General features: G+C 39.0%; 1 protein-coding gene across 3 annotated transcripts in view; it reads left to right on the top strand.

The window, feature by feature from the left end:
• Positions 1-4,311, top strand: part of CHM (CHM Rab escort protein) — a 244,222-nt gene extending 239,911 nt beyond the window's left edge. For all 3 annotated transcript variants that reach the window (XM_035711636.1, XM_035711637.1, XM_025431816.2), the window contains one exon: positions 828-4,311. In XM_035711636.1, coding sequence (XP_035567529.1) covers positions 828-1,019 — 192 coding nt within the window. In that variant the 3' untranslated portion in view covers positions 1,020-4,311. The remainder of the gene's footprint in view (positions 1-827) is intronic.
• The last annotated feature ends 11,684 nt before the right edge of the window (positions 4,312-15,995 follow it).

The following is a 15,995-nucleotide window of genomic DNA, read 5'->3' as shown; positions in this document are numbered from 1 at the left end:
TTTTGCTCAGGTCCATGACATCAAGCCCCCACATAGGCCCACATCAACCTGTGTTGGTAGTCCGCTGGAGATTCTCTCCCCCTCTCTCTGCTCCTCCCCTCACACTTGCACATGTGCACATTCTCTGTCTCTCAAATAAAATCTTTAAAAATAAAATGTTGACATTTTAACTCATCTTATTATTAATAACAATGATAATAGCTACCATATATAGAGGCTTAGTCTCTACCATTTCATAGATAAGGAAAGCAAGGCTCAGAAGTCAATTAAGCACCACCCTAAATTGCATTGCTACTAAATGGCAGAGACAGTATTTGCATATGGCCATCTATTCAGAGTCCATGATCTTAAACACTGTTTTATACTCCTTAAAGCCCAGGGGGAAATAAATTATACCAGAAAAGGAAATAGTTGAACAAATAATGAAGAATTTTCTTGATTTTTAACAATGACTTGTTAAAATTATTATATGCTAAATTTGATTGTACAACTATCACAAATAGGCTCTATTGGGAAATTACCTAAAGAATATTGAAGAAAATTGTCTTTCTACTGACATGTAGAATGAATGTGCTTAAATACCCAGCTATCTAATACAATAATCTGATCAAGTACTGATATAGTTAAGTACTTAAAGGGTGGGCCTGAATACATGTATAGAATTGGAGAGAAGTCATGGAATTCCGAAAGCAGATTTTTAGAAGGTCATGTATACCTGATAAAGTTCTATAACTTAAAGAAATTTTAAAGGGTGATACTTTATTTTTAAAATAATTTCATGTTAAGCTGATATCCAAAAACTATTATGTCCTTTCTTCCATTGCCAGGCTGAAACACTTTTCCAGCTAATCTGCCCCAATGAAGACTTCTGTCCACCCCCACCAAATCCTGAAGATATTATCACTGATGGAGACAGTTTACAATCAGAGGCTTCTGAAGCCAGTGTCATACTAGAAGCTAACTCAGAGACTCCCAAAGAAAGCGCAAGCTTGGGAAACCCAGAGGAGGCCTCTCAGTAACAGACATACACCAAACTGGATACCCCACTTTGGAAATCCCTCCTGACCTCAGAGTCTTCTTCTTGGAAGAACTGTTTGAAAAATGTTAGAAAACAGCAGCCAGTTGACATACATAATTACCAAGAGAAGCAGGTCAGAGAAATACAAAAGGAGGTTTCCCTTAAAGAGGACTTTGCAAGAACTTTGCAAAACACTTATAAAGCACATTGGCTTGCCTACTTTAAGATACCAAACATGTGGAACTAGCAGATAAATATAAATGGATTCCCAGGAATCTAGCTATGGATGTAAAAAGTGTACCTATGCATTGTTAGTAATTCTATAGTATTCAGAAAGCTTTTGCTTACCACTTTGGATCTTTGTTTGAAAGTCACATCTTCAGAATCAGGTCACATATTTCCTTTGATTATTTTAATTCTATTTTCTTTATGGGTATGGGCATGATGACACCAATGATAAAAGCGCATGTAAATGTAGTTGAGGAAAGGCTAAAGTATCATGATCTAGACAGGAGCCTATGTTTAGAATAGAGGTTTGTTTCTATTTTGAGAATTATTGAAAATACCAGTATTAAAGTACCCATTTCTACAAATAAATCATGAGACCAGTACTCAATGTTTTTTAATGTTAGTAGTGATATTTGTATATGAATCACTTACACACTAGGAAAGCTTATAGGACTGAAGAAATGGAAGGAAAGATTTGGATATGCTCATCAGTTTGTGGAAGTTCTGTCTAGTCAAGTAACTAAAGCCTAATTTTGTATGGACCCAATTTAGTCCTAGCTATACTACTGATGATATTGGACAAATTGTTTAACTTCCAGACCTCACATCGTCCATATGTAAGGTGAAAATAGTAATACATCGCCTACTGTAAGAGAATGATTTTGAAGGTAAATGCAGTGCAATCCGTAGAATGCTATTTTGGGGGGAAAATTGTTTTCCCCTTGAATTGGAGGCGAATGTCAAAACTCTTATGCAGCAAAGAATTGTTTGCTGTCAACTCCCATAACACAGTAGATCACAGTGTCTTTACTGCAATTAAGCTTTTGAAATAAAACTATTTCCTAAATTAGTGTTTTATAATCTTATAGACCAGTAAACATAGTAACATGGAATGGTGGTTTTGAATCTTAAAAGGAAAGCACTCTATAAATTCTTCATATGCTTTTTCTGGTGGGTAAACCTGAACCACTAAGAACTCTGAATACAACATGACAGTTGATAAGCCCTAATATATGCTTACCATAAAAACGTTAGAGCTATATATAGCCAGCAAACCTAGTTACAATGACAGTGACTATGTTAAGATTTTTCCAGATGCCAAGTTCTGATAATCTGCTCTCTTTGAGCAATAGTTTGGATTTATTTCAATAATTAAATATACAAACAGTTTATTGTGCATCCTGGCCTACATTACCAGAGGGCCATAGCTATAGTAGAAAGCACATAGTTGCAGTGGAGCTATGACCTCTCCAGATTTCAGAGAAATTAAAGGAAGCTAGTTCTGTCAGGTCACAGACTCACAGGAAATGGAAAGAAGCAAGGAATGTAGCTCTTGCCTCACCTTTCCAATCCCCCATAGCTATAGCTGAATCCAGTTGGAAGGGAGTCCTTCCCAGCCTCTCAGGCTGCTCCTAACTCCTCCGCCCATGGTATACCCCATCTCCTATCTCTTTGGCCCCTTCTGCCTCTCGCTCCCACTTTTATAATGTCCTACAAACCAGGGATAGTAGAATCACATTATAATCCATTTTTTATATAGATTCAGATCTTTCTTAAATCACGTTTCCTGAAATCCAACAATGCCATGTGCTAAATGTACAGTACGTACCTAGAAACACCAAGTATTGGCCCTGCCCCTCAATACCAGCAATATAAAAGGTTCCACTATATGAATGTATTAAGTCTGAATACAATTGAAATGAGTTGCATCAGTTAAGATATTGTACTTTATTATAGTCTAAGAGTCAAAGTCTCTTGACTGCAGCATATACATTTATGTAAACAACCAATCAGGGTACACCCAGAGTAATAACTAGAAAAGCCATGATAGCTTTACTGCAGCTATCTATATGCAGACAAGGAAGGAAATACTCTGTGGTCTCATGGCCCAACCCACACTGTACCCTATTTTATCCATTAGCCAGCATCATAATCTCTCTTCCAGGTTATTTATTAAATACTATTTAAATGTTTAAAAGCTCCTGATTATGATTAGTGGTGATTTAAAATACTGCATAACTGATAAGAACATTGTGTTAAAGAACTTTAGATATTTCCTGTTGCCTCAGAATGTAATAGAAATTATTCTAACAGCTTTCTTTTCAGCTATCTTAATTATTGCAAATAAATTTTTTTCATAGTTTTAAACCAAAAAAGGAAAACACTTTTGGCTTTGTTGCAAAACCATAAGCCTGAAGTTATATGAATAAAGTTAATATGTTGTATTGTGATACAGGAATTTCAGTGGCTAATTTAAAATTTTGAATATTGTCATCACATAATTTTTTCAGGATTTTTTTATTCATGAGACACACACACAGAGAGGCAGGGACACAGGCAGAGGGAGTTGCAGGCTCCCTGCAAGGAGCCTGATGCAGCACTCGATCACAGACCCCGGGATCATGCCCTGAGCCAAAGGAGACAGACGTTCAACAGCTAAGCCACCCAGGCATCCTGTCATCAAAGAATCATGATTCATGTGTTTAAAATGTTTAGTTATACATGCTTCTTATTAACCAAAAATGATAATACCATTCAATTTAGTGATCTGTATGAAAGCCAGTTACCCTATGTTGCTACTGTCTATATCTAGTATATATGCCTGCCTAGAAAAGCAGAGAGGTAGGTAGGGGGATATTATAAATTTAGGTATTTTTCTATTGGAAAACGGAGTTTCAATTTTCCATCTCTCTGATATTTACTTGTCCACAGTAAAATGGCCATGTTAATGGTTAACTTCCAGAATGATTGTTTCTGAAATTGGCAGCCCTTTATCTAAAATACCAACCATGCTAGTGATCATAACTTCTGTCGCAGCCTTTCATCTGAAGTCCTAAAGACCTCAAAAATTTTTTTTTTGAAATGTGATTGTGAAGTATTGATCCTTTAAGGCAAGAATTAAACAATTTTCTTATGAATAAATTATTTACTGCTATTGATATTGAATAATTTATCTCTACTCTTGGTTAATTTTCTTATATGTACTTCAAAGGCATAAATATTCATAATTTTCACTATGTAGCAGTAAGTTTTCAGAGATAATAAAAGCGTTTTGTTGCCTTTCAGGTGTGGTTTCCTATTTTTTAATATTAAAACTTTGCATATATGCCAAGAAATTGAAGATTGTCTTGGAACTGATTTGTTGATATCAATCTATTTAAACAATTAATTGACCAGCTATATACTTAGTTTTGTTTCTAAGCATCTGTCCGCTGTGTCGGGTTTTGTCAGAAAGGCAATCAAATGATACATGGGTTAATTTACTTAGCTAATTGTTCTAGATGCCAGCATCAGACCTCATTCTGTTTGAAATCAGTGCTCGAGGCATGGGCTACGGCTTTATATCACATTGATTGTTTACAAACTTTTCACATCTCAGTTATATGAGAATATGAAATGTTTTTCATATTTACTTGGTGAATGAGAACCTAAAATGTTTTTCTCTTTGTTGGTTGAGTCCCCAGCAACTTACTTGAAATACATAAGGGACTGCTGATGTTCTTTGTATACAGAAATCATTTATTGAACTATTTGCTCCCGGATCAAATAAAACATTTTGTTCTTTGAAATTGACATTTTCTGCCAATTTCAGGTAGTTTCCTAAAGCTCAGAACGCATTCAAAAGATAACAGGACTCAGTTACGAGGGGGCAAGATGGCAGAAGAGTAGGGTCCCCAAGTCACCTGTCCCCACCAAATTACCTAGATAACCTTCAAATCAATCCTGAAAACCTATGAATTCAGTCTGAGATTTAAAGAGAGAACAGCTGGAATGCTTCAGTGAGAAGAGTTCCTGCTTCTATCAAGGTAGGAAGATGGGGAATAATAAATAAACAAATAAATAACAAGCATCGAAAGGAGAGGGGGCCGCAAGGTAGGAAGACGGGGAAAAAATAATAAACAAATAAATAATAAGCACCCAAGGGAGAGGGGGCCGCAAGGAGCCGGACTAAGGCCCCGAGGAGAGTGCCCCCAGGACAGGAAAGACCCGCCCGGAAAAGCAAGAGCTTCACTAATCTTCCCAGAGGGAAAGGCGCTTACAGGGAATTGGAGCAGGATCCCAGGAGGGGCAGGGATGCCCTCAGCTCCCTGGGACACTAACAGAGCACCTGCGCCCCGGGGAGAGTGCCCCGAGCTCCCTGAAGGGCTGCAGCACGCGCCCAGCTAGACCCGGGAGCAGCTCCTGGGTGGCTCCCCCTGGAGGGAGCTGCGTGGCCCCGGGAGCATGATTCCAGAAGCAAAGTCCCCGGACCCCAGGTGCCGAGGGACAAGGCCCAGGAACCGGAGCTCCACCCGGGACAGGCAGAGGCTGGAAGGGAACAGGACAGCAAGGACGCTCCTGCTGCTGGGAGGCCCCAAGCTGTGCAGATCAGCGCCCCCCTTCCCCGGAGCATCCAGGCCCCTGCAGACTGGAAGCTGCGGTAGTTACTAGTGGAGCTGACTCCAGGACTGGAGAGCTGGCTGCCACCACTGTTGTCGTTCCTCTGGGGCCTCACAGGATAAACAACTCCCACTGAGCCTCACAGTGGCCTCACAGGATAAAAAGGAAAAACAACTCCCACTGAGCCTAGCACCAGGGAGGGGGCGGGGCAGCTCGCCCAGGTGCTCACACCTGAGAACCAGCACAGCAGGCCCCTCCCCCAGAAGACCAGCTAGATGGACAGGGGAAAAGCAAGCTATTGACCAAGCAGTACTGGAAAGTTCCAGGGGAAGTCGAGGGATTTACAGTATATAGAATCAGAGAACACTCCTCTTTGTTTTTTGTTTTCTGTTTGCTATCCCGCCCCCTTTTTTTCCCTTTTTTTCTTTTTTCTTTTTTTTTTTTCTTTTTTCTCTTCTCTCTTTTTCTACCTTTCCCAGTACAACCTGGTTTTGGCCACTCTGCACTAAGCAAAATGACTAGAAGGCAAAACTCACCTCAAAAGAAAGAAGCAGAAACAGTCGTCTCTCCCATAGAGTTACAAAATTTGGATTACAATTCAATGTCAGAAACCCAATTCAGAAGCACAATTATAAAGCTACTGGAGACTCTAGAAAAAAACCATAAAGGATTCAAGAGACTTCATGACTGCAAAATTTAGAACTAATCAGGCAGAAATTAAAACTCAAATGAGATGCAACCCAAACTAGAGGTCCTAACGATGAGGGTTAAAGAGGTAGAAGAAAGAGTGAGTGACATACAAGACAAGTTGATGACAAGGAAGGAAATAGAGGAAAAAGAGAAAAACAATTAAAAGATCATGAGGATAGGTTAAGGGAAATAAATGACAGCCTCAGAAGGAAAAATATACGTTTAATTGGGGTTCCAGAGGGCGCCGAAAGGGACAGAGGTCTAGAATATGTATCTGAAAAAAATCATAGCTGAGAAACTCCATAAGTTGGGAAGGGAAATGGGCATTCAGATCCAGGAGATAGAGACATGCCCGAAAATCAATAAAAACCACTCAACAGCTCGACATTTCATAGTGAGACTGGCAAATTCCAAAGATAAAGAGAAGATCCTTAAAGCAGCAAGAAACAAGAAATCTCTAAATTTTATGGGCAGAAATATTAGATTAACAGCAGACCTCTCCACAGAGACCTGACAGGCCAGAAAGGGATGGCAGGATATATTCAGGGTCCTAAATGAGAAAAACATGCAGTCAAGAATACTTTATCCAACAAGGCTCTCAAGCAGAATAGAAGGAGAGATAAAGAGCTTCCAAGATAGGCAGAAACTGAAAGAATATGTGACCACCAAGCCAGCTCTACAAGATACTAAGGGGGGCTCTGTAATAGAAAGAGGAGGTCCAAAGGAACAATCCACAAAAACAGGGACTGAATAGGTATAATGAGAAAACTAAATTCATATCATTCAATAGTAACTCTGAAAATGAATGGGCTTAATGACCGCATCAAAAGGCACAGGGTTTCAGACTGGATAAAAAAGCAAGACCCATCTATTTGCTGTCTACAAGAGACTCATTTTATACATAAGGACACCTACAGCCAGAAAATAAAAGGTTGGAGGACAATTTACCATTCAAATGCTTCTCAAAAGAAAGCAGGGGTAGCCATCTTTATATCACATAAAGTAAAGTTTATCGCGAAGATTGTAGTAAGAGATGAAGAGTGACACTATATGATACTTCAAGGATCTATCCAAAGAGAGGACCTAAAATCAACAATATTTATGCCCCGAATGTGGGAGCTGCCAAGTATATCAATCAATTAATAAACAAAGTTAAGACATACTTAGATAAAAATACACTTTTACTTGGTTGCTTCAATCTAGTGCTTTCTACACTCAATAGGTCTTCTAAACACAACATCTCCAAAGAAAGGAGAGCTTTAAATGATACACTGGACCAGATGGATTTCACAGATATCTACAGAACTTTACATCCAAACGCAACTGAATAAACATTCTTCTCAAGTGCACATGGAACTTTCTCCAGAATAGACCACATACTGGGTCACAAACCGGGTCTGAACCGAAACCAAAAGATTAGGATCCTCCCCTGTGTATTCTCAGACTATAATGCCTTGAAATTAGAACTAAATCACAAGAAGTTTGGAAGGACTTCAAACACCGGGAGGTTAAGGACCATCCTGCTAAAAGATGAAAGGGTCAACCAGGAAATTAAGGAAGAATTAAAAGGGTTCATGGAAACTAATGAGAATGAAGATACAACCATTCAAAATCTTTGGGATGCAGCAAAAGAAGTCCTAAGGGGGGGGAATACATCGCAATACAAGCATCCATCCAAAAACTGGAAAGAACTCAAATACAAAAGCTAACCTTATACCTAAAGGAGCTAGAGAAAAAACAGCAAATAGATCGTACACCCAGCACAAGAAGAGAGTTAATAAAGATTCTAACTGAACTCAATGCAATCGAGACCAGAACAACTGTGGAACAGATCAACAAAACCAGGAATTGGTTCTTTGAAAGAATTAATAAGATACATAAACCATTAGCCAGCCTTATTAAAAAGAAGAGAGAGAAGACTCAAATTAATAAAATCATGAATGAGAAAGGAGATGTCACTAGCAACACCAAGGAAATACAAATGATTTTAAAAACATATTATGAACAACTATACGCCAATAAATTAGGCAATGTAGAAGAATCCAGAAATGGACGCATTTCTGGAAATCCACAAACTACCAAAACTTGAACAGGAAGAAATAGAAAATCTGAACAGGCTGATAACCAGGAAGGAAATTGAAGCAGTCATCAAAAACCTCCCAAGACACAAGAGTCCAGGGCCAGATGGCTTCCCTGGGGAATTGTATCAAACGTTTAAAGAAGAAACCATACCTATTCTACTAAAGCTGTTTGGAAAGATAGAAAGAGATGGAGTACTTCCAAATTCGTTCTATGAGGCCAGCATCAGCTTAATTCCAAAACCAAGGACCCCACGAAAAAGGAGAATTATAGACCAATATCCCAGATGAACATGGATGCAAAAATTCTCAACAAGATACTAGCCAATAGGATCCAACAGTACAAAAGAAAATTATTCACCATGACCAAGTAGGATTTATCCCCGGGACGCAAGGCTGGTTCAACACTCGTAAAAAAATCAATGTGATTCATCATATTAGCAAGAGAAAAACCAAGAACCATATGATCCTCTCATTAGATGCAGAAAAAGCATTTGACAAAATACAGCATCCATTCCTGATCAAAACTCTTCAGAGTGTAGGGATAGAGGGCACATTATTCTGCATATTAAAAGCCATCTACGAAAAGCCCACAGCAAATATAATTCTCAGCGGGGAAGCACTGGGAGCCTTTCCCCTAAGATCAGGAACAAGAGAGGGATGTCCACTCTCACCACAGCTATTCAACATAGTATTGGAAGTCCTAGCCTCAGCAATCAGACAACAAAAAGACATTAAAGGCATTCAAATTGGCAAAGAAGAAGTCAAACTCTGCCTCTTCACAGATGACATGATACCCTACATAGAAAACCCAAAAGCCTCCACCCCAAGATTGCTAGAACTCATACAGCAATTTCGCAGTGTGGCAGGATACAAAATCAATGCTCAGAAGTCAGTGGCATTTCTATACACTAACAATGAGACTGAAGAAAGAGAAATTAAGGAGTCAATCCCATTGACAATTGCACCCAAAAGCATAAGATACCTAGGAATAAACCTAACCAAAGAGGTAAAGGATCTATACCCTAAAAACTAGAGAACACTTCTGAAAGAAATTGAGGAAGACACAAAGAGATGGAAACATATTCCATGCTCATGGATTGGCAGAATTAATATTGTGAAAATGTCAATTTTACCCAGGGCAATTTACACGTTTAATGCAGTCCCTATCAAAATATTATGGACTTTCTTCAGAGAGTTAGAACAAATTATTTTAAGATTTGTGTGGAATCAGAAAAGACCCCGAATAGCCAGGGGAAGTTTAAAAAAGAAAACCATAGCTGGGGGCATCACAATGCCAGATTTCAGGTTGTACTACAAAGCTGTGGTCATCAAGACAGTGTGGTACTGGCACAAAAACAGACACAGAGATCAATGGAACAGAATAGAGAATCCAGAAGTGGACCCTCAACTTTATGGTCAACTAATATTTGATAAAGGAGGAAAGACTATCCACTGGAAGAAAGTCTTTTCAATAAATGGTGGTTGGAAAATTGGACATCCACATGCAGAAGAATGAAACTAGACCACTCTCTTGCACCATACACAAAGATAAACTCAAAATGGATGGAAGGTCCCAATGTGAGACAAGATTCCATCAAAATACTAGAGGAGAACACAGGCAACATCCTTTTTGAACTGGGCCACAGTAACTTCTTGCAAGATACATCTACGAAGGCAAAAGAAACAAAAGCAAAAATGAACTATTGGGACTTCATCAAGATAAGAAGCTTTAAAAAAAAAAGATAAGAAGCTTTTGCACAGCAAAGAATACAGTCAACAAAACTAAAAGACAACCTATAGAATGGGACAAGATATTTGCAAATGATGTATCAGATAAAGGGCTAGTTTCCAAGATCTATAAAGAACTTATGAAACTCAACAGCAAAGAAATAAACAATCCAATCATGAAATGGGCAAAAGACATGAACAGAAATTTCACAGAGGAAGACATAGACATGGCCTACATGCACATGAGAAAATGCTCTGCATCACTTGCCATCAGGGAAATACAAATCAAAACCACAATGAGATAGCACCTCACACCAGTGAGAATGGGAAAAATTAGCAAGGCAGGAAACCTCAAATGTTGGAGAGGATGTGGAGAAAAGGGAACCCTCTTACACTGTTGGTGGGAATGTGAACTGGTGCAGCCACTCTTGAAAACTCTCTGGAGGTTCCTCAAAGAGTTGAAAGTAGACCTGCCCTATGACCCAGCAATTTCACTGTTGGGGATTTACCCCAAAGATACAGATGCAATGAAACGCCGGGACACCTGCACCCCTATGTTTATAGCAGCAATGTCCACAATAGCCAAACTGTGGAAGGAGCCTCGGTGTCCATCAAAACATGAATGGATAAAGAAGATGTGGTTTATGTATACAATGGTATATTACTCATCCATTAGAAATGACAAATACCCACCATTTGCTTCAACGTGGATGGAACTGGAGGGTATTATGCTGAGTGAAATAAGTCAATCGGAGAAGAACATTATATGTTCTCATTCATTTGGGGAATATAAATAATAGTGAAAGAGAATAGAAGGAAAGGGAGAAGAAATGGATAGGAAATATCAGAAAGGGAGACAGAACATAAAGACTCCTAACTCTGGGAAACGAACTAGGGGTGGAGGTAGGGGAGGAGGGAGGGGGGTGGGTCTGAACGGGTGATGGGCACTGAGGGGGGCACTTGACGGGATGAGCACTGGGTGTTATTTTGTATGTTGGCAAATTGAACACCAATAAAAAATAAATTTATTATTAAAAAAAAGAAGCAGATATGTCCACAGATATTTGCAAGCCAAAAGAAAGTATCACAATATATTCAACGTGCTGGATGGGAAAAATATGCAGCCAAGAATATTTTATCCAACAAAGCTATCATTCAGAATAAAAAGAAAGCTAAAGAGTTTCCCACACAAAAACAAAAGGAGTTTGTGACAACTAAACTAGCCCTGCAAGAAATATTAAAGGGGACTCTTGGCATGTAAAAGAAAGACCAAAAGGGACAAAGACTAGAAAGGAAGAGAGAATAAAACTCCAGAAACAATGAATAGGCAATATAATGCAGCTAAACTCAAATCTATCAATAATCACTCTGATTGCAAATGGATTAAATGTGTCCATCAAAAGACAGGGTATCAGAATAGATTAAAATAACAACAACAGTAAGAGGCACCAAGGTGATTTAGTCTGTTGAGTGTCCAACTCTTGGTTTCAGTTCAGGTCATGATCTCAGGGTTGTGAGATCAAGCTCTGCATGAGGATCTCTGCAGTAGACATTTTAACAGTATGTCCTGCTATGGAGGACAAACTGAGGCATTGTTGGAGGGCAGGTGTGCAGGCAGTTGGGTTAACAGGGTGATGGCTATTAAGGAGGGCACTTATTGTGATGGGTACTGGGTGTAGTAAGTGAGGAATCACTGAATTCTATTCTTGAAACGAAAATTGTGCTGTGTGCTATCTAACTGGAATTTAAATTAAAACTTAGAAAAGGAAAAATAAATAATAAGCACATATGGGAAATTTCATTATTAGAATCTCCAAAACTACCTCTGTGTATATATGTGTCTGTATATTTTCAAATGCATTTGTGTACTGTGAGATTTGAATTTTTACTGAAGCAACTGTTAGAATGGAAATCAATTATACTTTAGGGTACTTCTAGTCACTTTGGTACATGTGATCTGAGATTGTTCTTTTTTATTCGGATTGACTTTAGAAATATATTTACAAAATAATACTCTGTAATAATACTTCAAATATTGGCTCTTACATTAAAATATGATCTAAGGTTTTGAAGAAATACAACTTTGGTATGGAAGCTATTGGCATAATATGTAAATATTTAAAATAGTTTTACATGTAGGTAAATGTACAAAGCATGAGCTATATCCAAAGTGCTGTACTTAGAATTTTATTTTTATTTTTATTTTTAATAATAAATTTATTTTTTATTGGTGTTCAATTTGCCAACATACAGAGTAACACCCAGTGCTCATCCCGTCAAGTGCCCCCCTCAGTGCCTGCCACCCAGTCACCCCCACCCCCGCCCTCCTCCCCTTCTACCACCCCTAGTTCGTTTCTCAGAGTTAGGATTTTAACATCAGAAATACACAATGTACCAGAAAGTCATTTCCTTTGGTTGAGTTTATACAATAGCATAAAAAGAATTTGTGCAGAACTTAAAATTGCTATCTATCTTTAATATAAGTGAAAAAGATTGTTATTTTTTAAATCTGTATTTGAAAATTGTGCAGAAAGATGAGTCTTGAACATCATTTGTCTTTCAGATCTTTTGAAAATAATTTTTTGCTTCTAGATTTGAGTTGGTAATCCATTTTCAGGCACATCTTATTTTAAGAGAACACTCAATCAAAAGTTCTAGATCTATAAAAAGCAACATTTTGGAGACCCAACTGTGCCTATTACAAAGTAGTTCTTTGCTTTATCAATGACTTCAAGCTTTCTATTTTTTTTTTATTTTTTTTTAAATTTTTATTTATTTATGATAGTCACAGAGAGAGAGAGGCAGAGACACAGGCAGAGGGAGAAGCAGGCTCCATACACCGGGAGCCCGATGTGGGATTCGATCCCGGGTCTCCAGGATCGCGCCCTGGGCCAAAGGCAGGCGCCAAACCGCTGCGCCACCCAGGGATCCCAACTTCAAGCTTTTTAAAAGGAGGAGTTCCCTGGAGTTCCCAGGTAGTACATATCAGCACTGCATACACTATTAACTTCTAGACAGAGAGAAGTAGTTGTGTTATAGTAGAACCACTGCTAAATGAAGATCAGTTTGAAAATACAGCAATTTTTAAATGATCGTGGAAGTAAAAGAGAAGATAGGGCTGGAAAGAAGTCCAGTTTGAGCACAAATTTGCAGGAATACATCTGTGACATAGAGTGTGTTGCACTGAAAGTGAAGATTATTTAAAGAGTACAGGTTCTCTTAGTAGAACCTATCAGGATGCCTGTGTGGTTCAGCGGTCGAGCATCTGTCTCTGCCTCGGGATGTGATCCCAGGATCCCGGGATCTAGTGCCACATTGGGCTCCCCACAGAGAGCCTGGTTCTCCCTTTGCCTATTTTTCTGCCTCTTTCTCTGTATCTCTCATGAATAAATAAATAAAATCTTTTTTTTTAAAAGAAACACTTTGAAATAATACAATAATAGTTGGGTTGCCTTCTGCTTCCCTCACTACATCCATTCCTTTGTCTTTCTCACTCTGAGTGGTCAGTAATATGTGGGTGTAGCAGCAGGAGCACCTTGGCAGGAAATATCAGGGCCAAGATAAAGAGCCATCTAGTCCATCAACAATCACATTTCGGCGTCATTTACTATTATACTCCTAAGGTAAATTATAATTTTTAAAATTATGTATGTATAGGGAAAGGAGACTTCACAAGAAATAACCACAAAATATTTTTTAATAAAATAATTTTTATTGGTGTTCAATTTGCCAACATACAGAATAACACCCAGTGCTCATCCCGTCAAGTGTCCCCCTCAGTGCCCATCACCCACTCACCCCCACCCCCCCGCCCTCCTCCCCTTCCACCACCACTAGTTCATTTCCCAGAGTTAGGAGTCTTTATGTTCTGTCCCCTATCTGATATTTCCCACACATTTCTTCTCCCTTCCCTTATACTCCCTTTCACTATTATTTATATTCCCCAAATGAATGAGAACATATAATGTTTGTCCTTCTCCGACTGACTTACTTCACTCAGCATAATACTCTCCAGTTCCATCCACGTTGAAGCAAATGGTGGGTATTTGTCATTTCTAATGGCTGAGAAATATTCCATTGTATACAAAAACCACATCTTCTTTATCCATTCATGCTTTGATGGACACCGAGGCTCCTTCCAAAGTTTGGCTATTGTGGACATTGCTACTATAAACATCGGGGTGGGGATCCCTGGGTGGCGCAGCGGTTTGGCGCCTGCCTTTGGCCCAGGGCGCAATCCTGGAGACCCGGGATCGAATCCCACGTCGGGCTCCCGGTGCATGGAGCCTGCTTCTCCCTCTGCCTGTGTCTCTGCCTCTCTCTCTCTCACTGTGTGCCTATCATAAATAAATAAAATTAAAAAAAAATTCAAAATAAAAAGGAGCTCTTCTTTAAAAAAAAAAAAAAAAACATCGGGGTGCAGGTGTCCCGGCCTTTCATTGCATCTGAATCCTTGGGGTAAATTCCCAACAGTGCAATTACTGGGTCGTATGGTAGATCTATTTTCAACTCTTTGAGGAACCTCCACACAGTTTTCCAGAGTGGCTGCACCAGTTCACATTCCCACCAACAGTGTAAGAGGGTTCCCTTTTCTCCACATCCTCTCCAACATTTGTGTTTTCCTGCCTTGATAATTTTCCCCATTCTCACTGGTGTGAGGTGGTATCACATTGTGGTTTTGATTTGTATTTCCCTGCTAGCAAGTGATGCAGAGCATTTTCTCATGTGTGTGTTGGCCATATCTATGTCTTCCTCTGTGAGATTTATCCTCATGTCTTTTGCCCATTTCATGATTGGATTGTTTGTTTCTTTGCTGTTGAGTTTCATAAGTTCTTTATAGATCTTGGAAACTAGCCCATTATCTGATACGTCATTTGCAAATATCTTCTCCCATTCTGTAGGTTGTCTTTTAGTTTTCTTGACTGTATTCTTTGCTGTGCAAAAGCTTCTTAACTTGATGAAGTCCCAATAGTCCATTTTTGCTTTTGTTTCTTTTGCCTTCGTAGATGTATCTTGCAAGAAGTTACTGTGGCCCAGTTCAAAAAGGATGTTGCCTGTGTTCTGCTCTAGGATTGTGATGGAATCTTGTCTCACATTGGGACCTTCCATCCATTTTGAGTTTATCTTTGTGTATGGTGTAAGAGAATGGTCTAGTTACATTCTTCTGCATGTGGATGTCCAATTTTCCCAGCACCGTTTATTGAAGAGACTGTCTTTCTTCCAGTGGATAGTCTTTCCTCCTTTATCGAATATTAGTTAACCATAAAGTTCAGGGTCCACTTATGGGTTCTCTAGTCTGTTCCATTGATCTATGTGTCTGTTTTTGTGCCAGTACCACACTGTCTTGATGACCACAGCTTTGTAGTACAACCTGAAATCTGGCATTGTGATGCCCCTAGATATGGTTTTCTTTTTTAAAATTCCCCTGGCTATTCGGGGTCTTTTCTGATTCCACACAAATCTTAAAATAGTTTGTTCTAACTCTCTGAAGAAAGTCCATGGTATTTTGATAGGGATTGCATTAAACGTGTAGATTGCCCTGGGTAACATTGACATTTTCACAATATTAATTCTGCCACTCCATGAGCAGGGAATATTTTTCCATCTCTTTGTGTCTTCCTCAATTTCTTTCAGAAGTGTTCTATAGTTTTTAGGGTATAGATCCTTTACCTCTTTGGTTAGGTTTATTCCTAGGTATCTTATGCTTTTGGGTGCAATTGTAAATGGGATTGACTCCTTAATTTCTCTTTCTTCAGTCTCATTGTTAGTGTGTAGAAATGCCACTGATTTCTGGGCATTGATTTTGTATCCTGCCACACTGCGAAATTGCTGTATGAGTTCTAGCAATCTTGGGGTAGAGGCTTTTCGGT

The sequence above is a fragment of the Canis lupus genome, chromosome X, assembly GCF_003254725.2.
Source record: "Canis lupus dingo isolate Sandy chromosome X, ASM325472v2, whole genome shotgun sequence".
NCBI classification, from domain to species: Eukaryota; Metazoa; Chordata; class Mammalia; order Carnivora; family Canidae; genus Canis; species Canis lupus.
The sequence above is the reverse complement of the archived record's forward strand: the minus strand, read 5'-3'. Positions and strand labels throughout refer to the sequence as shown.